The sequence below is a fragment of the Adiantum capillus-veneris genome, chromosome 15 (genome assembly GCF_014529385.1).
Source record: "Adiantum capillus-veneris isolate H3 chromosome 15, ASM1452938v2, whole genome shotgun sequence".
Taxonomy (NCBI): Eukaryota; Viridiplantae; Streptophyta; class Polypodiopsida; order Polypodiales; family Pteridaceae; genus Adiantum; species Adiantum capillus-veneris.
The window spans coordinates 134788836-134814278 of NC_140945.1; the positions used below are offsets into that span (position 1 = coordinate 134788836).

The window sequence follows — 25443 nt, forward strand, 5'->3', positions numbered from 1 at the left end:
GTGTGGAGCTTTGAAACAAGAGGAGTGTATTTTAGAAAGGGCAATCGATGATAAGAATTATATCCTAGAACCATTTTTTGAAGAAGCATTAGAGCCACTAGAATGGGATCACATCTTGGCTACTCTGGATGTTTGTGCTATTCAAGACGGTCCAAAAACAAAGTTTTGTGATAAAGATGGCTTTAATATCGTTCCTTACTTTGCAGTGAGTGTGATCCAAAAGCCAAAGAGAACCAAGCATGAACAAGTTCCCAAAATGAAAAGAAAACAAAGGAATGTCTCGAATCAAAAGATGAAGAATAAGATGAGTTTATGACTCCGTAGAACACTTAGAGCTTCAATAATATGCCGACAATGGAAATCCAGAAAACCCAATAGGTGACATAAATGAAACTTTAACTAATGCACAATTTTAGGATTATCCAGATCAAAGGTCCAAGAATCAATGTCACCTCTGCAAGAATAAAGTGCTTTGAAAGTGGACTCCAAAATTCCCGATGGAGATGCAACCACAACAAGAATCCTCATACATGGCTCCTATACAGGAAGAGAAGAGTCAGCCAAGAAGAAGATGGCCATGGAAACGAGCTAACAATGCGCTAATCAATGGTCTAGAAAAGTCATTCCCAAAACTGCAACCTAATAGCAAACAAACATTAACTTTTCATAACCAACCAAACCACTAAGGGAAAGCACCGGATATCAACCTTGCTGAGGATAATAGCGATAGTGATGATTCTTATGCCATCCCCTACCAGGAACTCACGTCATCACTATCACTATCAACTTCCATAACAACCAAGGAAGAACAAAGGCAAAGAACAACAAGTCAGAGCCAAAAATTTCAACACATTTGGATACCAAAGAGCAAGCTTGGCCAAAAGCAGGTATGGATCGAGACGATAAAGGTCTTTGATGAAAAATCACAAGATCCAACGACAAAAGGAAAACAATCTAAGTATGAAAGAACAGCTAAGAAAATCACAAAATCACAAGCTTTTTCAATCAGATTTGGTTTCCAAAGAAGTTGATTCAAGCAAAAAGAGGTCAGCAGTTTATTTGGATTCTGAAATGGTTGAAGTGTCAACTCCCAAAGTCTGAATCCCATCCCTAACCAAGCATACAAGGGCTAAAGCAAAGACCGTTTGCTGACTCACACAACGGCAAGGTGGATCCCAAAGAAGTCTCTTCAAACACAAACAATAGAGGGACAAGTATGGGTTCCCAAACGAGCATCATCAACGAAACAGTCAGGAATCACAAAGAAGTGGGTGCCAAAGGAAACCAATAAAACTATTATCACTGCATCTTCGCTTGAATTCTTTCAATTCCTCCTATGGTTATAGTACAATTAGAAGAGATCAAGTCGCTCGCTTCACCATTGCATGTTGCACAAGGCTTATGGATGAAGAGATGAAGTGAATGCACAAAAGAAGCTCGAAAGCAAAATAACCAGAGGTAATCAAATAGGAAGTCCAAATATCAAACAAGTAAGCTAAAACCTTTGAGACAAAATGGATTTTACAAACAATCAGGCAAACGACACATGACCTTCAAAGACCAACACATTGCTTAGAATAGGAAGCCTCACCAGCGAATGCCAATAAGCAAATTGCTTATACCCACATCTTGCACATCATAAATTTTTCCCATGCATTGACTGTGTATGCATAATAGGGCTTACAAGACCTACATAGATTGACACAATTTTTAATTTCCCAAGCACATCACATACCCTTGACGATACCCTGTCGTCCATGAGGACTCCAAATAGGAGGGGGGGAGGCATTCTAAATGCGGACCTAATATTATGAATATTAAAGAGCAATATTTTGTGAGATGCATTGAATTTTTGCGTTTGATTGTGATAATTTTTTGACAAAATTTAGAGTATATACTCTCATAATAGCATTACAAAAGGAGTACAGGACAAAAGCCATATATGAGCCCCTAGGGACATGTGTACAGTGTACATAGCGTTTAGAATTCTTTTTGAATGATTTTTCTTTTTGTTGAGTTGTTTTTTGAGATTCTCTTGAGAAAAACAATAAAAAATCCATAATCTAGATGAAGAAAAGATTGAAGAGATGCATGAGTAGTACAAAGAGAAGACGGTACAAGAAAATGACAAAACTTCACCAATGTCTCAAAAGCCATATGCACAATGCTATAATATCAGAGGTAAGAAAAGAATGTTGATCAGTCTTCAACCACAATATGAGGCCAAAATTGAGTGAGAATGGTTATAAAACTCTGGGATGGCCTACAAGGACAAAGAAATTTGGTGATGCGACTAAACAAAAGCACCCATCAAGTGTAAAGTTGCCTATCAACCACATCATGTGACTACAAGGCCATATACAGGAAGTAGATCTTTATACTGTAAATCTTCTATCTTTTACGTGACTTAATGAAGCCTAACAAATAAAAGGGACTAACAATACTGACAAAAAAACAGGGGGTGGGGGGAGAGAGAAATGACAATTAAGTCATCTATTAATAGATGTTTGCAGGAGCAACCATGGGTCAAGCCAAATTCAAGTCCAAATCAAGCCAAACTTTGTCAGTAGGCAGTGAATAGCGAATACAAGCTACATGTGAAGAAAATTTGAAAAAGGATAGAAGGCTAACCCCTAGCCAGAGATGCAATTTTTTCAAATATGAAGCCATGATAGCCATCTACATACCCTATACACCATGTATATGAGTTTTGGGGACAAATGGAAAATGATAGCTCATAGATGGTCATCTATCGCAAATGGTGTCAAATAAGCCCTTTTTGAAGCAACCTACTAACTTGGGGAATTTACTAGGGTTTTTCATGCTTGAACTAAGTCATGTATCAAGTAGAAGCATTCTAATGATTTACACAAGAGACAAAAGCTAACAATGGAAAATGCGAGCTCAAATGAGACTTTCATCACCTTGATGCAGGAACAAAGAAGTCCCCAATGAAGAATAGCAGACACAAAAGATAGACAATTGAAGACTCAAAGCCTTAAGTCATGCCTGAAGTTATAGTAAGAACGACAAGCAGTGGATGTCGAAAGAGATTCTAACAAGAACTTAACAGAGACATTCAAAACACAATGTACAAGTAGTGGACCAAACAAAAGAAAAAACAACAGCAAAGATCGCACCGACATTGACAATCAGGTTATGTCAGGGATGACATGAATTCGGAGGGGGGGAGTGCTGACCCATGGGTCAACAGTATGGCATAACTCACTTTTTGTACCAAAGTCTTATTTTTTGAAAGTTATGCAAATTATGGTTAAAAACATCAATTTTAATGAGGAGCTATTCTAGTTGCAGAAGCTAGGGTGCGATGGCACTTCCAGATTGTAAATACAAAGTCATTTGACCCATTGAACTCTATTTTTTGTTTAACCTATGGTAGCCTTAGTATATAAGGTACCTAGGTCATGTTTTAAAGAGAACTTTTTCTTTCTCAAAGTTATGAGCCGTCGTCAACTATGTGTGAGAGAGAAAGTGAGAGAGTGTGAGCTTCATCTTGGTGCTACATCCTGCCCGCTCATCACATTGGAGATCCGACTACACCATTGTGATAGTCTTGGAGAGAGCTACGCAACAACGTCAAGCATTCCACGCGAAATGAAGCTCGTACGCTAACTCATCTACATGCTTGTTGTGGCCGTGAGTGTATCAAATGATGTTTCTTTTCTACATGCAAGTAGTCATTATAATCGTGGCCACATAAGCTACACATAGGTGCTCATAGATTTCAGTTTCAAGCACTTTAAAAATTTCGCTATGTCTTCATAAGCGGTTTTTGTAGATGGGTTTAGAGTGAGGATTTTGAGTGTAGAGGCTCTGGAACAGGTGTATTCTAGTGAGGGGATGGTGTTCCTTAATTTTCTAATATTTGTGGTATGGTTTGGTGAGTTTCCTTTTGTTTTTGTGAATGTGGGTTGGGTGGTGTAGTTGAGAGCAATGAGATTCTTGATTTTGGTTTAGTTGGCCTTTTAGAGTGTTACATGTGTGGGATGGTCTCAGCCTAACAAGCTATAGCGATTGCCTCCATGTGCCTATCATGTCATCTATGTCCTTGATTGAAATTATGTTGATCTAAATAGTGTTGCATGCACTTTAAAGGTGGTGTGATTTTCTCTCGCAACAACTACATCAAGAGGTTTGTAATCAACACAAACCATTAGGCAAAATTTGGACTCACAAAGGGCCCCTTTAAGGAGTTTGACTTTACCTCTCTCTCTACCAAAACGGGCACATGGATAATTTTTTGCAAACAAACTCCAAAGTTGGCGGAGGTTTGACAGTTAGAATGTCCTCTTCAAGCTCTATCTACTGATATATAGCATGCCATGAGATTCATCATATTTTAGAAGATTCTTTTTTTGATTTACCTATGATGTGACAACTCTGTCGGAATCTAAGTGAATAAAAAAAAGAATCTTCTAAAATATGAGGAATCTCATGGCGTGCTATATATCAGTAGATAGAGCTTGAAGACGACATTCTAACTGTCAACCCTCCACCAACTTTGGAGTTTGTTTGCAAAAATTTATCCATGTGCCCGTTTTGGTAGAGAGAGGTAAAGTCAAACTCCTTAAAGGGCCCCTTTGTGAGTCCAAATTTACCTAATGTCTCCACTTACCATTCTTATTTGTTGTGACTACCACCGGAGAAACCCACTTTGAGTCTTTGACAAGGTAGATGAAACCTATTTCTAATAGTTTCCTTACGTCCTTGAGCAAGGCCTCTTGTTGAATTACTTCCAACCTCCTGAGATTTTGCTCTACAGGTTTACTTCCCTCCTTGAGCTTAATGTGATGTTGAAGTACTGTGATGCCAGAGATTTTATTATATTGATCAATGAACAATGTGGTAAAATTACTTAACATCAAAATATAATCTTCATGCTCATTGTCACACAAATCATTAGAGAGAATCCGATGTAGCTTACTTGACTCTACCAAAGATTGTATACTTGGTGGATCCCCTTGGTTTGATGATTATGCATCATGTTGCTACATCTTCTTAGGGTTCTTGAGAATGATCCCCATCACTTCAATGCTATTGTCACTTTCTTCAGTCATTGTTGACTCGTCTTTGAAGTGATTGAAGAGTCACTACTAAAAAACTCATCCTTAGAGGTTTCTAGATCCATTTCATGTTGCAAACATGTCTTCTGTCATATAGTATTGGCTTCCCTTTGGCATCATTCATCTAGCTTATGCCGATGTTTCAATCCTGCTTAGCTAAGCCAAGGCCTTCCTAGAATGATAGAATAGCCCTCCCCCTTATGTGGCATGACAAAGATATCTACATCCACTTCAGTGTTAAATGCTTTCATTGTCAATGCATTTACAGTGCCAACACATCAAACTTTGACATTATTTGCCATCTTGGATGGGAATGGTGTTGGCCTACTCACCTCTAAACACAAACGGTGCATCAATTTCTCACTTATGATGTATATTTGTGCTTCACCATCGATGTAGATATTGGAGATGTATTGCTCTTTGATGTGAGCATATATCACCTATAGTATGTCATCTAGATTCCTCCAAGAGATAGCCCTATCTATCTTTGGCTTTGGTCGTCTCATGCTAACCATCTTTGTCCATTGTCTCCTTACCCTAGGTGCAAGGTGAAGCAATTGGGGCCAGGTGATCTTGGGCCCACTATATGTGATCACAAAGATATCTTGAACCAAAGCATATAGTTTAGAACATTCACCAAGAGAAAAATCTTGGACAAAGATATTGATGGGGGCTTTTCACAAGCCAAGCTCCCATACCCCTCTTCTCTCGTCCCCACCCCATGAAAACCCCCTCTTAGGGAGGGAGTGATAAAAGGCATTGGAAAAAGTAAGAAAAAAAATAAAGTATGATTATGTAAATATATAAGAAAGGTAAAATAGGCCACCTCATGCCTGCGGGGCAGCCCATCCCCACCTTGCCTCCTTTTTCTTCATTGTTGCCCCGTCGTGTGTCCCTTTTCCTCTCCTCCACTCAAAAGATCAACCCCCTCTCTCTTCCCCTTGTCCTTTCTCCTTTCTCTCTCCCCTCAAGCTACCCCACCTCTCACCAATAATGCATTCTAACTCACCAATAATGCACCCTAACTCACATGAAACTTATCCTATCTTCCAAAATAGTATACCCCACACCCCCTTTCTCTCTCCTATCATATCTCATGACCCAAATACCCCCCCCTCTCTCTAAAGGGAGCCATGTCTCTTGTCTTGTAGCTAAATAACCTCCTCCACACTCACACACACTCAGTTTCACTGAAAAAGGTGCCCACAGACCCATCCCCACCCGGTGGTTACCTGATTTTTCTTGTGTTCACACACATCTGCACACAGATTCACCTCTGAACACACTCCCCTCTCTCCCCTCTTGTAATTACTTTATTCTCCATGTCACCTCTCACTTTTTTTTCATCAACCCATCTCTCTCTCTCTTAGTCTCTCTCTCATGAGACTGCTGTTCTGGCATATATACACACAGCCAGACAAGTGGGGCCCATTGTCACATGGCCTATGTAGATAATGATTTCTTCATTTCTAAATTCTAGAATTTCTCCCCCCTCCTCCCCTATATAAAGAGGGGTCACCATCACACTAAAGACACACACAACATCACCAAAGAGTACACTATGCACTGTGTGTGCCTAGTGCACACACACACACCCACACCATCACCATCACCGCAATCACCATGCTCGTCTTGAGCATGACCTCTACACCGTTGGGCTATGGAAGATGAAGGGCAACTAAATGAAGGATGATGACCATAACCCTCGTGCGAGTCTTCGCCATCAACTCCCACCTATCCGCCATGTGCTCTACCACTCTCTCCCATCTCATTCCCCTACCTTATGCTCCCCATTTCATCGCCTTATTCTCTAAATAAAGCTTGAGGTTTTGTGAGTATGTTTTCCTGCAATGTTTTGCCCATGTGAGGTGTGCGGAATCGCCACCTAGTCTTGTGTTTGGAGTGAGCTTGTGTATGTGTGAAGGGTGTGCGGATTCACCATCCTTCTATGGTGCCTAAGTACTAAGCCGCCATACCCCCTCCCTCTCTCTCTCTCTCTCTCTCTCTCTCTCTCTCTCTCTCTATTGATCTCATTTCCCTTCCTCTTCATCATTACTCCCAAGCATCCATCTCTCTTGGATGAAAACTTTGTTATGGTGGTGTGTTGTTTGCGTCCTAGCCGCTGAAGCTAGGTGGTGCCCCCTGTTTGCTTTACCATGACAGGCTCGAGCCATTCGGTCCCCGGTGTTTTAGATGCCGTCGGGGGTTCGGGGTTCGCTTTGCTCCCATCATTTGGTGCCCCCACGGAGGATCTTTTCATGAAACCCTTCAGTTTACAAGACCGAAACCCCTAAACTATTGTGAATGGATGAATGGCTAGCAGGATTTTCTAATTGGACGACAGAAGAAGAGCTCCAAGCACAACTAGACGAACTCCGCATCTCCATCGAAGCTCGAGTGCCAGGCATAACGGTAATCGATTTGCAGTGGGAGAGTCAACCAACACGCCAAACCCAATGGATATACATAGGCCAAGTGCCAAGAAGAAGAAGGAGAAGGTCGAAACCATGTCCGCAACCTACAACCAACCAACAGCAACAAAATGGAAGGAGCTCTGCACAATAGAGAATCAACACTATTCTACTTTGAGAATCGGGTAACTCAAGTCCCCGAGGTAATTATCACGGTCAGTTTTCAAGTCGCACCTGATGCTGCAGCACAGATAACGGAAGCATTGGCTCACACTCTCACTAGAGAAACTAGGGATCTACTGAGTTTGTTTCAGGAAAGAACACCACCCTCTCCCACAAGCTTGGACAGTGACTAAGCACCTCTAAGCTTCACATGAATCAGTACAACCTACCTCAAGACAGATCACACATACCAACACGTGTACGTTCAATCAAGGTAATATTGGACTTGAAGGCTCACTACCAGCACGTCATTGACACCATGCTGGGTGGGGAGCGGTTTTTTGAGGTTCTGGCATCAGATCAACCATTTGTCTTACCTTTGGTACAAGGCAATGTACCGTTTGAAGTTTTAATCTATGTCCTAGTATAAGAGGGTATACACGCCTCCTTGTAAAGAAGAAAAAAACTTTTGCAAGCTAAGCAGTGTGTCTTTCTAGCTCTCTCTCAGTAATCATGGCAAGTGTAGTATTTCCAACATTTAAAGGAAAGAAGGGGGAGGATTTAGTAACAGACTTCCTAGACGACTTTGAAGAGCATGTGTAGTGAGCAACAAAGATACGGATGAATCCCGGGTTAGAATCTTTAAGCATCTCATGAAGCTAGAAGCTAGATCATGGTACAATGCACTTCCACAAGCAACCAAGGATGACTGGGAACCCTTAAAAACCGCTTTTAAGAGGCGCTTTGGGGGAGGTACCACTTCAAAAAAGTTGTGGGACAAGTTGAGAGACTTGAAGCAAGAGGGTCTTTTAGAATATGCCGCCTATGAGTCCAAATTTGTGGATTTGTGGGAACGGTGGGTTGAGTCACTGGCAAGGGGGGAAGCTGCACCTGATTTCCTAAAAAAAGATCGGTTCACGCATGGCTTATGACCGCTTCTCAAGGAGAAGGTGAAAGGTGGATTCCCTGCTACGTACGAGTTAGCCGTTGAGATTGCTCACCTTAAGGACAAGAAGCTGCGAATGAAAGCCAAAGAAACCGAGTCAATAGAAGCAGGAACATCGTGTTGACCAGCAACTATGACAACCACCATTCCACCACCACCACCACCGACTCTTGGGGTAAGAGGTGACCAACAAGATATGTTGGCCCATATTACTGACCAACTGCAGAGTTTGTCTGTCCACTTAATAAAGCAAGCGAGGAGTCAAGAAAGAGATCAATACCCCGGAAGAGCACGACGACAAAATAGGGAGTATCACTGCTACAACTACAGAGAATATGGTCACAGTATGTACTACTGTCCCAAACCATGACAAAACTATAATAGAGGAGGTAGGAGGAACCAATTGTCACCCCCTAGAGAAAGAACACCGCCACCCCGAGCACCAGCCCCACCAACACAAATTCTACGTCCGCCACAATCACCACTTACAATCATCCTACACCCACCACCAATTGGTACCCGCACACCAAGTATCATTGGTCTTGCAGAAGAGGTCAAGATGAAGGTAACCGAAGAAGGATCAAGCGAGAAGTTTATTCAAAGAACTGAAGCAGTGGAACAAGAGGTTAAAGAATCAAAAGATGCTACCCAGGTGGGGGAGGTAAGTCAAGAAAATTGTGTTACAAATGTGAGTACATCTTTAACCTTGAATGAAATAGGCACCAGAGCGATCAATCGACATCATTGGGCAGTAAGGGTTAGAAGGTGTAAAGTCTTGATTGGGCCTCGTCAGAGTAAGAGGAATGCAAAAGTCATGAAAGATACAAGAGAAGAGGAAAACCAGCCTGTTAGCAAGGCTTTGCAGAAGATGGACAACATATCAAGCAAAGGGGAGGGCTTTGAAAATAGAAGCCTGTGCACCACCATGGACCCAGGACAGTGTAGCAAGCTAAAGGAATCTTGCATCAAGGAAGTTTCACTTGAGGACCATAACGAAGAGGTAAGTATGACTGAAGGTTTGGAGTTGGATATTTCTCCAGAGGCTTGGCAGCTGAGCAAGATTTTATTGTGTAGTGTTATAGACTTGGAGATGGGTAATGCCTCTAGTCTACTGAAAGATGTTATAAACTTGGAGATGGGTAATGCCTCCAGTTTATGTGAGGGTGTTCAGAGTAAGTGTGATGATCAATATGTTTCCAACCTTTTAAGGATGTTCCAAACTCCTCCACAACACAGCATTGTGTTTGCATGGGATGCATCGGACCTATGGCTATGGCTAGCTGATATAACATATAGAGAGAAGATCAGCATGGAGATAAGAGAAAAGGAGCCATGGATAGACAAAAGCCTGATAGAATGCAAGAATGAAGACCTCATTCGCAATTTGGTACAATTTTTTACAAATAGTGCATCCTCTCTTTGGAGAAAGGTAAGTGAATTACGCTTGTATTTAAGCCGCAAGGTAGGTGGCTTGCTATTAGCATCAGTAAAGGAAGCTGACATGTTTGAGCACACCCAAAAGAAGCATGATATGCTTGCAGTTTTTTCTAGTCATGGCAGTAAGCAGGATTCTGAAGAAAACTTGAGTTCACCACACCAACAAGGCGGCCATATATTCTTGGTACACTCTTGGGAATCATAATTTTCAGTTCTGTCTTTGCAGGAGCGAAGATGCTCATTTCCCCTCTCGCTACTGGTGGTTACAAATTTGGTCCAATTTGGCATGCAAATTTTATTGTTCAGACACTGCAGACAATGATCCTATTTTTCACTTGGGATCCAGGAGGACACTGGCACAAAGTTCTGGAAGCCATGGGCTTCCCATTTAATCAACCGACAATATTCCAAGGAACAGGCTATCACCCGGACCTGTTGCAATTTCATGAATATCCCATAAATCTCACCAATGGCCAAATGGAATGGCTAGTTGAGAAGGAAACTCGATATCGGATCCTATAGCTAAGCGGAAGAAGAAACAGAGCTAGAGACATGAATGCCTCTAGCCAAAAGGGGAGGGCTAATGATGGGGGCTTTTCACAAGCCAAGCTCCCATACCCCTCTTCTCTCGTCCCCACCCCATGAAAACCCCCTCTTTGGGAGGGAGTGATAAAAGGCATAGGAAAAAGTAAGAAAAAAAATAAAGTATGATTATGTAAATATATAAGAAAGGTAAAATAGGCCACCTCATGCCTGTGGGGCAGCCCATCCCCACCTTGCCTCCTTTTTCTTCATTGTTGCCCCGCCGTGTGTCCCTTTTCCTCTCCTCCACTCAAAAGGTCAACCCCCTCTCTCTTCCCCTTGTCCTTTCTCCTTTCTCTCTCCCCTCAAGCTACCCCACCTTTCACCAATAATGCATTCTAACTCACCAATAATGCACCCTAACTCACATGCAACTTATCCTATCTTCCAAAATAGTATACCCCACACCCCCTTTCTCTCTCCTATCATATCTCATGACCCAAATACCCCCCCCTCTTTCTAAAGGGTGCCATGTCTCTTGTCTTGTAGCTAAATAACCTCCCCCACACTCACACACACTCAGTTTCACTGAAAAAGGTTCCCACAGACCCATCCCCACCCGATGGTTACCTGATTTTTCTTGTGTTCACACACATCTGCACACAGATTCACCTCTGAACACACTCCCCTCTCTCCCCTCTTGTAATTACTTTATTCTCCATGTCACCTCTCACTTTTTTTTCATCAACCCATCTCTCTCTCTCTTAGTCTCTCTCTCATGAGACTGCTGTTCTGGCATATATACACACAGCCAGACAAGTGGGGCCCACTGTCACATGGCCTATGTAGATAATGATTTCTTCATTTCTAAATTCTAGAATTTCTCCCCCCTCCTCCCCTATATAAAGAGGGGTCACCATCACACTAAAGACACACACAACATCACCAAAGAGTACACTATGCACTGTGTGTGCCTAGTGCACACACACACACCCACACCATCACCATCACCGCAATCACCATGCTCGTCTTGAGCATGACCTCTACACCCTTGGGCTATGGAAGATGAAGGGCAACTAAATGAAGGATGATGACCATAACCCTCGTGCGAGTCTTCGCCATCAACTCCCACCTATCCGCCATGTGCTCTACCACTCTCTCCCTTCTCATTCCCCTACCCTATGCTCCCCATTTCATCACCTTATTCTCTAAATAAAGCTTGAGGTTTTGTGAGTATGTTTTCCTGCAATGTTTTGCCCATGTGAGGTGTGCGGAATCGCCACCTAGTCTTGTGTTTGGAGTGAGCTTGTGTATGTGTGAAGGGTGTGCGGATTCGCCATCCTTCTGTGGTGCTTAAGTACTAAGCCGCCATACCCCCTCCCTCACTCTCTCTCTCTCTCTCTCTCTCTCTATCTCTCTCTCTCTCTCTCTCTCTCTCTCTCTCTCTCTCTCTCTCTCTCTCTCTCTCTCTCTCTCTCTCTCTCTATTGATCTCATTTCCCTTCCTCTTCATCATTACTCCCAAGCATCCATCTCTCTTGGATGAAAAATTTGTTATGGTGGTGTGTTGTTTGCGTCCTAGCCGCTGAAGCTAGGTGGTGCCCCCTGTTTGCTTTACCATGACAGGCTCGAGGCGCGCCATTCGGTCCCTGGTGTTTTAGAGTCCGTCGGGGGTTCGGGGTTCGCTTTGCTCCCGTCAATATCTTGAACCAAATCATATAGTTTAGAACATTCACCAAGAGAAAAATCTAGTATGTCAATTTTGCATCGTGACTTGGATGTTTTTTTGCTAGACTCCCCTTGGTTTTCTTCTTTTCTTCTTTTTGGGAAGATTTAGCATGCCTAGCACGCTTTACTCCCATGGCATCTACCTCTTCTACCTTGGTCTTACATTTTGTTATTCCCTCGAAATGATCCTCTACTTTTTCCTTTTCCTTACTTACAAGCCAGATGACACTTACTGCCTCATTGCCAACTGGTGGTGGGGGTAAGGGTGGAATTAGAGGTTTTGGTGGTGGTGGGTGCGATTGAACTGGTGGTTGTAGGATTTGCACGGGCGGTGCTTATTGTGGTGGCCTCGATGGTGGTGGTCTTGCTCTTGGTGGCAAGACCTGATTTTGTCTTGCTCCTCTGTTAAAATTATGCCTCATTGGATGTGAACATTAATACATACCATGGCCATCCTCTCCACAAATGTAGAAGTGGTATTCTTGGTTTTGCCTTCCTTGTCCTCTCCCTTTCTCTTGATTGCGGTTGTGTGCATTCCATTGCTACATAAAATGCATGGATAGATTCTCCAATTGAGTGGTGATGCATCTCAACAGATTTTGTTGCTCTTCTGATGCCTCTTGTGGTTGGTTCCTTTGAGCTTCTGTTGCAGCCACTAGGGTTATTTGGGTTGATCTTGTCTCCTTTGACTCATTGGATTTTTGTTGTTGAATAAACACACAAGAAATGAATAATCTCCAAGAGATTGAGTTTTGATTAATTCAGGGGTAAGCAGTACTGTGTGTGAGATAGAATCAGGAAATCAGAGAGACAGTGAGAGAACGAGAGAGACTCAGACAAAACATCAGAGATTGTATATCAAGAAAATCCCCAGTAAAAGTTCCTAAACAAGACTCAATGCAATCCCGACTCCCAAAGTTTCCCATTCCCAAATATAAAGCTGCAACCTGAATTCAGTTAGAACTGCCTGATTCTTGGCATACACTAACAATATCCAATTAAGGTCTTCAGGCTTACAATATCCGACTAGCTACTAACAATCATACAATACATCCGATATCCGACTACATATCTGACTTTGTATTTACCCTTCAACACATGGCACGTCCCGGTGGTGGATTTGACAAAATCTGACTCGAATCCACACATCCCTTTATCAGTAAAGACCAAGTCAAAAAGAAAATGCCATGATTACATCATATCAGACAATGGGTTCATTGGTAAATAATTCAGAATTTGACAAGTAATCTGGAACAAGCACAATAGGTTCAGAAACTGTCACTGATCCAACATTAGCACCAACAACCACTTCATTATTTGGCAAAATAGTGATCTCTTGCTCATCTGATCTCTGAATTGCAAATAAACCTTCACCAGTACCCATATCCATTGAAATTGGATCAACTGATATCTTCTTCTCAGCAAATGCAGATTGTGAAATATTCTTTCCTTTATATTCCTGAATGTGTTTTTTGTACAAATCTCTGTCTTTGTTTAACTATTCCATCTCGTTTAGTAAATCAGCTTCATGGTTACTGACAAACCCTGATATGAGCTTCTCATAAGGATGCTTGATAAGGGAACCCATCTTTTCTCTAAAGGTTTCCCATACTTCCTGCATTCCTGTTTCCAAATGTTGCCTAAGGACCAACATGTCCCCTTCAGACATAAGAACACCATTGACATCTACTTCTTATTCTCCCAACACCTGTTTCTCCAATTGCTCCAAAGGTTTAATTCTTTGATTCAAGACCTGATTCTCCACCTGCAACTCTTTATTGACAGTGGCCAACTGTTGCAATTCTGATTGGACTTTTGTTTCCAAATCCACTGTCTAGTCTTCAAACATCTGCAAAGAAATATTTTCCTTGGCTAACTCATTCTGATGTGCCACCATCAGATCCTGAATTTCCTTCTGATGTGTAACTTTGACATTCTCCAACTCTTTTTGCAAGGCATTAGCATTAACAGTTTGATCATGCAACAATATTTTTGAAACACTAGAATCAGCCACAGATTGTAACTGTACTTCCATATCCTGCTGCTGTTGATGAATAAACTCTTTGACACCTAAAAGAATTTTCTCTGCCATTCCAACATCTGTTGGCTTGAAAGTCTTTGGAGAAGACAAATCATCAAAATCCAGTTGTTTGACTATAGGTTCCACCTTTGATTTTCTCTTCTTGGACAAAGTGAAAACCTTGCCAAGCTTGACCTAATTTGATGTCCCTGTATCAGGTAAGTCAGGATCCTCCTTGGTTTCATCCCGCACCACCTTGGGATAGATTGGCAAATCAACCGCCTTGCTGACTAGAATATCTGCCAGGTGAGATCGACTTGTATGGTCAACTTTGAATTCAAACTCAAATTCTTGTAGCTCTATCACCCATTTCATGATCCGTTTCCCTGGTTTCAAGTGTAACACTACTTCTGGTAATAAATTATTGGCCGTTAGCACAAAAAACTTTCGCACGATGAGATACACCTTGAACTTCCTGCAAGCAAAAACTAAGGCCATCACCCACTGTTCGGCTTCAATGTAGGTTGCCTCCCCAGGACTTATCACCCTGCTTTCAAAATAAATAGGTTTATAGCTCCTTCCCACCTTTTGCAATAGTATTGCCCCAATGGCCACAGTGCCTACCGTCATGGCAACATAAAAATCACCTTCATGATTGGGTTCTTTAATGAAATATCCATGTCCTTCAAAGAGTGTACAACTTCAGGAGTATGCACACTTTTGAGAGCTTCACTATGATTATAACCTGCTTTAATCATGAACACATAAGTCTCTGCCTTCACCTGATCATTGAGTAGCTCTGCAGGTACTTGCACCCCACGAATATTAGGGTGTGGCTGTGTATATCCTTCTGCCCTGCCTACAGTAGTCAAAGAAACATCACTACTGTCCAACTTTTGAACATAAGAAAACAAGGCTGCCAAATAGGCACACAACCTACTGTTTGTAGAAGGTTTCCTCCTGTTAAACATATTAATCTCCCCATTGATCCTCTCATAAACTAGATAAGCCCAATTAACACTTCCTCCTTACTCAACAAAACAGAGAGGAGCAAAATTCTCCTTGGACATGTAATCAAATTTAACTAGGAAACAGATTTTCTCTAGATACCACTTCAGCTGCTCTCTTCTAGCAGTTTTGACATTCTTCAACATATAATAATTTCTGCCACCCTCTCTGGCTCCAAACTCCTTCTTCAACAAGAAATCAGAGCACCTAGGAATCTGAGAAGTTCCATTGATTGGAAGTTTAAATACCTCAGCAATCAATTGAGGACTCAAAGATACATTGGTAGACAGCATACCCTTTGTCTTTCTGACAATCTCCACTTGAGATTTAGCATACATGTTTCCTTTCCACTTTTGCCATGGCAAAACAACAAAATCAAATAAACATATCTTCTTTAACCACAATGAATGTACCTCTACAGAATAGTCAAGGTCCACTCTGAAATCCACATAGGGATCCATCAAGGTTTGATAAAACTTGATAGGTGTCATTGCTTGTGGGTTGTCGAGCTCTTCTTCTCCAAAAGGTTGGTCTTCAAGCTTAGGAATGCTCACGTCTATCCTCATGGACGCTTGCTTTCTCCTTGAGCGCTTGCTGCTTGGCTCTTCTTCATCAAGCGGTGGTCGGGTAGCAGTTCCCCCTTTTGGTTTGCCCATCATGCAAGCAAGAGAATGATGAAAGAGAGCAGAGGGCTGAAGAATAGAATGGCACAGGTGAAGAGAATCAGCCCGTACGCAGTGCTTGAAAAGGAAACACGACGAGAAAGGAAATAAAATTTGGACAAGTGAGAAACTCTCAACTCGCACGCTGGAAATGTCACTTAAGTGCACCTTACACTTTTCAAGGCACTCATTAAAAATAGACCTTAGTGGACAATCATCACTCTTCTCGAGAAAATTTTGAAAAGTTGCAGTAAAAAAATATCCGACCTCCAATAATCCGATCCAAAAATCAGACAATTTCCAAATTTCGACATCTCCACCAAACGGCACCTGATTTCCCAAGACTTGAATATCCTCCCTTTTATTATCAGTATCTCTACACACTGCTTCATCCATCAACTCATCTACTTGGACAACTACTGCTGTAGGCCAATCTAAATGAGGTGGTTTACCAACAAACTTTTTCAATCTTAAACCATTAACTGGAGAATCCACTCTTGTCCCATACACATCAGCAACAATAAAAGTACCCTGACCCTTATCCTCAACAATCTGATATGGTCCTTTGTATCTTAAAGTTAATGTGCCAAGATGTGGTCCCAATCTAGAGTTATAAAGCATAACCCAATCTCCCATTTGAAAAACTTTGAACTTGATATTCTGATTCACCCAAGCTTTTCTCCTCCTCTGAATTATTTTAGTTATATAAAAACTGACATGCCTATCTTCTTCCAACTGCAACAAATACCTGCTTCTATGTTGAACAAACATTTTGGGAGTCATTTTCTCAGCACTCACCCTGAGACTAGGTACCACAAACTCCATAGGGATAACTGCTTCAAGCCCATAAACTAACCTGAATGGAGTCATACTTATAGTCACTTTGAAAGTTGTCCTAAAGGACCACAAAGCTGAATCTAACTTTTCATCCCAATCCTTCTTATTGTCCTGTACAATCTTCTTCAAAACCCTAATCAATATCTTGTTAGTACTCTCAGCTTGACCATTGGCATGAGGATGATAAGCTGTGGATTTTTTGTGCATGATCATATGAGTTTTAGTAAGTTTAGCAATAATAGCATTCAGAAAATGAGATCCTCTGTCACTTACCAACTCCACAGGACAACCAATTCTGGTCATGATATTATGATAAAGAAACCTTGCCACACTAGCAGCTATATTGTCTTTCAATGCTACAGCCTCCACCCATTTAGTACAATAATCAGTAGCCACCAATATGTACTTGCATCCTCTGCTAGTAGTTGGCTTCACTGGTCCCACAAAATCTAGACCCCATTTCTGAAAAGGTTCTAGAGGCAAGATTGGATGATCATTCATTCTTTCTGTAGAATTAGGCTGACCCATCTTCTGACATATCACACAACTCTTAGCGTAATTGTGAGCATCCTTCAACATAGCGGGCCACCATAATCCTGCTTGTAAAACTTTCTTTCCAGTAATATCTCCTGAAAAATGTTCTCCAACAGCCCCAAAATGTGCTTCCTGTAAAACAACTGATTGTTCAAAATTAGGGATAGATCTTCTAATGACCTGATCAATTCCTTTCTTATATAAAGCTCTAGCAATAACCAAGAAAGGTCTACTTTTTAGTGCAAACTTTCTTCTTTGATCTGTAGAAAAGTTTGATGGCATTGTACCATCCATTAAAAACACTAACATCTGATCATACCAATAATCAAAATTGATAGTTTGAACATCAAACAGCTGAGCATCAGGAAGATCATCTATAACACATGTAGGCTTTTCACCTGTCTCAATCCGACTTAATTAATCTGCAATAGCATGCTCCTTGCCTGGTGTATGAATAATAACAAAATCAAACTCTTGCAATAATAACATCCATCTAGCCAACCTCTCTGTAAGCAATGGTTTTTTGATTAAGTAAAGCAAAGCCTGATGATCTACATGAAAGATCACCCTATTGCACAACAAGTAATGACTGAATTTGGTCAAAGCATACACCATGCCCAAAGCTTCCCTCTCAGTCACTGCATAGTTTCTTTCAGCTGAGGTTAACACACAAGAATCATAATATATAAGTCTAAACCAACCCCTGACACCTTCCTGCATCAATACAGCTCCAACAGCCACATCTGAAGCATCCACAAAAAATGGAAAAGTAAATTCCAATCAGGAGCCTGTAAAATAGGAGTAGCTGATATCATCTTCTTAAATAGTTGGAAGGATCTTTCCTGAGCATCAGACCACATAGAAGGTACATGCTTCTTAGTCAAATGAGTCAGAGGAATGCACACATTGGCTAAATACCTGATATACCTGCTATGCCACTTAACCTGGCCAACAAATCTACCCAACTCTTTAACATTTGTAGGAGCCTTTGCTGCTTGAATCACTTCAATCTTCTTATCATCAATGGACATCCCTTGATGAGATACCACATGACCCAATAGAATACCACTCTTTACTGCAATCACACTTTTGTAAGGATTCAGACACATTCTGAACATCCTACATCTTTCAAAGCATAGCCTCAAATGGTGCAAATGTAAGTCCTTTTTGCCAAAAACTGAAAAATCATCCACAAACACCCTCATGAAATCCTGCAAATAGGGCTCAAAAGTCTTATAAGCTGTGTAATTGAAAGATGGCGGACCATTCTTCATCCCAAAATTCATGACAGTAGAAGCATAAGCCCCCCATTCTGTTATAAAAGTTGTTTTGTGCTGATCTTCCTCAGCCACCTGAATCTGGTTGTACCCAGAAAACCCATCCAAAAAACTATACATTTCTTGTCCAGCTACTGCGTCCAAAGTAGCATCACAAAAAGGCATAGGGAAAGGATCAGTAATGGTTCAATCCCTAGCGGGATCACCAAATGTGTTGTTGAATAAACACACAAGCAATGAGAAATCTCCAAGAGATTGTGTTCTGATTAATTCAGGGCTAAGTAGTACTGTGTGTGAGATAGAATCAGGAAATCAGAGAGATAGTGACAGACTCAAACAAAACATTAGAGATTGTATATCAAGCAAGACTCAATACAATCCCGACTCCCAAAGTTCCCCATTCCCAAATATAAAGCTGCGCCCTGAATTCAGTTAGAACTGCCTGATTCTTCGCATACACTAACAATATCCGATTAAGGTCTTCAGGCTTACAATATCCGACTAGCTACTAACAATCAGACAATACATCCGATATCCGACTACATATCCGACTTTGTATTTACCCTTCTACAATCTTTCTTTCATATGCAGCTTCTTGCTTTAAGGCGGGCTACTTCCACTACCAAATCATATGTTGTACGGAAACTCCCCTTCACCTTCTCTTTAAGTAGGGACCATAGGCTAGCAATGAAACGGTCCTTCTTGAGGAAATTAGGAACTCCCTCACCTTCCTCCAGTGAAGCAACCCATCCCTCCCGCAATCCAAAAACTTGGATTTGCAAGTGGCATACTAACTTTGTAAATAGATACCATAACTTCTTGAAGGTTGTGCCTTCACCAAACCTCTTCACAAAGGCAACACGTAGTAAGTCCCATGCATCCTTGGTAGCTTGGGCCAAAGCATTGCACAAGACTTGGCCTCTACTTTCATCAAAACAGGGAAAATGCATAGCCATGAAACATCATCATCCTTCTTGGAAACCACACAAGCGATGTCAAAGTTATCCAAAAATTTGGTGGTGATGTCTTCTCACTTCTTGCCACCAAATGTGGGGAAAGAGACACTTGCCACGGTAGTAAATCAATGAGCAGACAATCACAAACCTTTTTCTTTTTGGGAATGACTTAATGATTCATAAAGATTTATATAGGGCTGGATAAATGGAGCTAGAGCTAAAAAGAGCACAAGGCTAGAATAGAATAAATATGCTTACATCAAAAGAGTGGTAGTAATCAAGAATGGGCAAGACGATGGGACGTGGGGATCTAAGGATTTCTTCTAGAATTTTTGCTTCAAATAGGAAAACAATCTCTTCTAGTAGAATATTTTCTTATCAATGTATACATTTACATGCATGTGTTGCAAGAAACAAAAAGGAAAGACTTTTGGCCTATTGTTATTATCCATATCAGGTATAGGACAAGGCTTCGCCCACTAGAGTTGCATACCTTAAGTGTTGACAAGGTGTCACCTTCATGATAGGCCTCTACCTCTTGTTGAAGCCCACATAATTCTCCATACTAGGTTCAAAATAGATTGGGTGGGAAGAGTCTACCTCAATCAGCTTCCCATTCTACATGCGGTAGCGACGCCTGTGTGGTTGGACTTCACTTGAACTCTCTTGGCCCAGGGAGAGTGTAGGCCCACTTGCTTCCACTAAATGCTTTAGACTTTGTGGCTTGGACTTTGTGGTTGATATATTTAATGACTCTTCTTTGACCATTGGAGAGAAAACCCTTGGTGCTACACAAAATCTCACTGATGTGAGAGTGTTGATGTGGTTGTCAAAAGCAAAACTCACCGTCCTTTCTTCACCTTCTCTGTCAGCACTCATTGACATAATGCTTTGTTTGATAGTAGTGATGACACCTCATAGCCCTCCCCTTTAATGCTCTTGATTTGCGATTAGCATGGGCAATGTGAGATGGGGAGCTTACCTCTTGGATCATGATGACACTACAAGTGTTTCCACGGTCTCCTCTTCTTCAGTCCTCTAATTTGAAAACTCCATTAGCCACTCATCCATGATTGATGGCATGCATCACCACTCTTTGTAAGCTGAAGATCTTTGCAAATCCCCCCTCATGGGGGCACCAAATGAGAGGCAGAAGTGCAAAACAAACCCAATGGCCTCTACATTAGGATTATGCATGATGACCTCATCATGGGAGATACAGAGCAAGGGCACCACCTAGCTTGGGATATGGCTAGAACGTAGAAACAGATGACCAAGACGATAGAAATGACACCGTCAAGCTAAGCCAATGAGAAAACACTTATGATACATGGAGTAGGAGAAGCACACTCAACATGGTGATCTACGTACACATGCGAGTGTCTATATCACTTGACAAAACTTAGACATCGTGACATGCAAAAACACTATCGAGAAACTCGTTTCTTGATGATACTTACAATGGTAGCCAAGAGATGACACAAATATCCAAGAAGGAAGAGAGAGAGAGAGAGAGAGAGAGAGAGAGAGAGAGAGAGAGAGAGAGAGAGAGAGAGAGAGAGAGAGCTCCTAATGTGAGGTGTACATGGTGGAATGTGGACTGCCATATGGTGCATGGCAATCTCTAGAGTTAGCAGGTTACTAGATTAGCAGCAAGATTAGTATAGGAAACATCATGATGTTGGGAACGCCGGCAGAATCATGAGAAATGACAAGTTCTAGGAGTGCCCAAGAGTAGAATGGAGTCGTTGCCCATTGCCTAGAGTGCTCATGGTGCCTTCAAGCGCTTCCCTACTACCTTAGTGCATGATTTTTTGTGCGAGTTCATGTGGTGTGTGTGGTTGTGCATCCCACTGTGTTGCCATGGTTCCTCTCTCGTGACTCATGTCATGCATTGTGTCATTGCATTGGTGTGTTCTTTGGTGATGTCTCCCTCTAGGTAGAGTAAAAACGATAAATCTACAAGTGGCCATGCCATTGAAGATGATGCCAAATGCCTCTGAAATTGGGTTGCAATATGCCCTTTAATGCTTGATTTTGTAATGTGATACTCGTGCAAGTATGCCTTTAGCTTCGTTGTGTTGTTTGCAGCTATAGTTGCACACTTCAGTTGTTAGAGAGGAGACAAGGAGGTCCCTCCCTCCTCCTTTGTTGACTTTGGCTTCATTATTGGCCACCGTATTTCAAAGCATAGATATCATTTTGCTTAAATGAATTAAGAGTGGATCCATGTGGAGAGAAAAGCATGGAAAAGGAAGATGTTCTTGGCTCCACCAATGCTTGATCATAATGCACCCCGTTGACCATTCATCCCATGGCAAGCTCTTGTAAGAGATCTTTTTCCAAGCTTCGAGTCTTCAAGTGGATGTTCATCCGCGAAGCCTTGAAGCCTTTCCATCAAGTGCATAACAAGAGAGAGAGAGAGGTGGACCAAAATTTGAAAAGAGGCCCTCAACACTAGCTCCAAGCTCCAGTAGTTCTAGCACTCCCTTGAAGCTCTAGGTCTCCAAGGCAAGCACTGTCTTTTACTATGTGGTTTGATGGAGCATATAGAAGGGTAATACAAAAAGCAGGTGGAGGTGTGGTGATACGAGATCCACGCAACCGTGGGTGATCTTTTCAAAAGCCTACGACTTGGAGGATGTGCATACCAATAATGAGGCAGAGTATCTTACCCTCCATTTAGGTTTGAAACAGTGTGTTGAGTTTGGTATATCAAGGTTGGTGGTGAAAGGTGATGCGTTGTTAGTCATCAAGCAGTTATTGGGCCAATGGCAGGTGAAGCGGGATTCATTAAAGCATTGGTTCTATGCCATCAAGACGTTGCTGAAGTTTTTTGAGGAGGTTCAGTTCAAACATGTTAGAAGAGAGCAGAACCAAGAAGCAGATCAGCTTGCAAGCAGCAAAGTACAAGTGCACGTTGCAGGTATATATATGGCCCCAGCCACCTATGCTAGTCGTGAAACCTTGAAAGAGATTGAAGACTTTTTGGATACCGGTCAATGCTCTGAAAGGTTGTCGAAGCTACAAAAGCGGAGGGTAGTACAGAAATCTCGCAAGTTTACATTGATAGGGGAGGATCTTATGACCTATGGACGGGATGAAGTGCTGCAAAGGGTACTTTATAAGGAAGAAATCGGTATGGTGTTGCAACAATGTCATGAGGAAAGTGGGCATCAAGGTAAAGACCAGGTTTTGTTTCGAATCTTGAGAGCAGGTTTTTGGTGGCCGTCGATAGTACGTGATGTGCACTATTGGTGCAAAACCTGTCATGCATGTCAGACTATGGGGGGGAGGAGGCTGATAGCCAAATCACAGGGAGCTATCATTGCCCAAGATTCTTTTGAGAAGTGGGGTTTGGATACCATTGGTCCACTCCCGAAGTCGGAAAGCGGTAAAAAATACATTATAGTGGCGATTGACTACCTTACCAGGTGGGTCGAGGCCAAGGCTGTCAAAGAGGTAAATGCAAATGTGGTGTCTCAGTTCGTGTCTGAAAGCATTTGTTGCCGTTTTGGTGTTCCATGGGTGCTGATCTCTGACAGAGGCCAAGGATTTCGAAGCAAATTGGTGCGGGCTTTAGTGGAAAAGCTGGGTATCCAACACCGCTTCTCTTCGCCATATCACCCGCAGTGCAATGGTCTGGTAGAGAGTGCCAATGGGCAAATTGTGAAGATGTTGACCAAGTATGTTTATAAGCAGGTGACAGAGTGGGAGGTGAACCTGGAGAAGTGTTTGTGGGCCTGTCGCACATCCTACAAGGTGGCCACAAACTTCACTCCATTTGATCTGGTTTATGGTAAAGAGGCGGTTTTTCCAGTGCATGCACAACTAGGTGCATTGAAGGGTATGTGGCGTGTCAGTGCCACTCAACAGGACGTATTGCAAGATCGGATCACTAGTTTGGAGGCTTTACAGATGGATAGGGAGGCTGCGACAGACTTTTATGTGAAACAGAGAGATAAACGAGTGGCGAAGTTCAACAAGAGCTTGCCAAACAAGAAGATTCAAGAGGGAGATCTGGTGATGAAGTATGAGAGCTACTTGGAATTCACCTTCCAAAAGAAGTTCAAGAAGAAATGGACGGGTCCGTACAAAGTGCATAAAGCCTTTCCGAATGGGACCTATCAGCTAGTGAGAGCCAATGGCAAGCATTTGAGGCATAGGGTGAATGGTGTACGGCTCAAACTGTACTTTGACAGGGGGTTAGTGCCTGACGTACACCAGATTGTAGCTACGTGGGTTGGGCAACCAACCTAAACAGAGGGAGCTTGTGAAGAGAAAGGACACCTTGTACATACTCTGTACATAGCATGTACATACAGCTATGGTTTTTTGCTTCATTCCATACTTGTCAAGTATTGCAGTTTTCGGTTTTAAAGTGTGCTTTTAGTTGAGCATGAATGCTCAACAAGAGGGTTGGGCAATCATGGTGCACCCAAAACATGTCGATGCCAGATATGGGCTCATGCAAGGGTATGGATGCATGCAGGTGCACATGGTGGTGCTATGGCATGTGTCTAAAGCTGTTGTGGCCAAGTGGAAGCAGAAATGTATGTCCAATGCGGTTTTTTAGGCCAAGGAGGCTCCAGACAGGGCTAACAGGGCTGGCAGTCAAAGGTATCCAGAAGGCGACATCATGTGCCAAAGTATGTTCCTCAGTGTGCTCTCCAGCGGGTTCAAACGGCTCGTCAAACGGAGCCCCATCGCTCAAGATATTGCAGTTTAAAGGTAAAGTGTGTAGCAGATCCCCGACGGACGGGGCAGCTGGGGACAGGTGGCCCGGGCTGATGTCAGTGTATATGTATGAAGTGCTCGAGTTGTGGAGCATGCCTGTCTTCTCGGATTGCAATCGGAGCTCTGGATGGCAAGTTATGGCCATTAGAAGATTTTCCGGGGGCCGGGTTTGAGCCCACTGGGCCGCACTGGGAGACGTGCCACATGGAAGTTTTTCGGCCTTGCCAAGGTTCTCAGTGGAAGTGTGCACCATGTGGAGTTAGCACAAATTGACTGCACGTCAATCGGGTACTTGGTCAGTAAGTTATAGCAAGTTGAAATTGGCAGCAGGTGCTAAGGAGGATGATGCAGGTACTTTTCTTAGTTTTTGGCGGCCTCGGACGGCGGGCTCAAAGAAGTCAAAAGCCGGTGGAAATTGTGTAGGACGGAGCCGGGGATACAGTCTCAGAACACAGCTTTACAGATCTGGAGTGGGACTTGTCAACAAAGAATGGGAATGGGGCCAATTTGGCACCCAAGTGGGAGCCTCTTGGGTGCCAACAAAGAATGGGAATGGGGCCAATTTGGCACCCAAGAGGGAGCCTCTTGGGACTTGTCAACAAAGAATGGGAATGGGGCCAATTTGGCACCCAAGAGGGAGCCTCTCACAAAAGAAGTTTTTTTTAAAAGCCTTGGGAGGCCTTGAGGCTGAAGACTGCCATGTGGCACTGTAATAGTCCCACATGTGGACGCGCAGGTGAAGATTCCGGGGTATAAAGGGTAGAGCGTGACCTCATTAGGGGCATGTGAAGTGGAAGAGCTCGTGGGCTATGGCGGAAGGCGCCTGCGGCGTTGCGCAGGGATGAATGCCGGCGGTTTTGGCTCGAGGGTGGCGCAGTGGCGCGCGCCCATGCGAGCGGTGATGTTGGAGGTGATGACATGGCACCCCGCATGGTCAGGGCCATTTCCCGCGGACCAAATCTGCCCACAACCTTTTTTGAAGGCAAGGTGAATCCCTAGGAGCAACGACGGCACCGTCGTTGCTCCCTAGAGAGTGCTTGTGTGTAGAGTAAAGTGTGAAGCCTCGGGACGAGCACCAAGCTAGTCAAAGTCAAGCTGAGCCTCCCAAGGGGAGTGCCACATG

The 25443-nt window shown here is 42.6% G+C and overlaps 1 protein-coding gene and 1 pseudogene across 1 annotated transcript; one reads left to right on the forward strand and one right to left on the reverse strand.

Annotated features, from left to right (window-relative positions):
* Positions 1–13490: 13490 nt before the first annotated feature.
* Positions 13491–14381, reverse strand: LOC147441530 (uncharacterized; annotated as a pseudogene).
* A 6157-nt stretch (positions 14382–20538) lies between these two features.
* Positions 20539–24159, forward strand: LOC147441531 (uncharacterized). The gene is made up of 4 exons (XM_086483445.1): positions 20539–20601; positions 22362–23017; positions 23129–23606; positions 24076–24159. The coding sequence occupies exons 1-4, from the start codon at positions 20539–20541 to the stop codon at positions 24157–24159; spliced, it is 1281 nt and encodes a 426-aa protein (XP_086339571.1).
* Positions 24160–25443: the final 1284 nt, after the last annotated feature.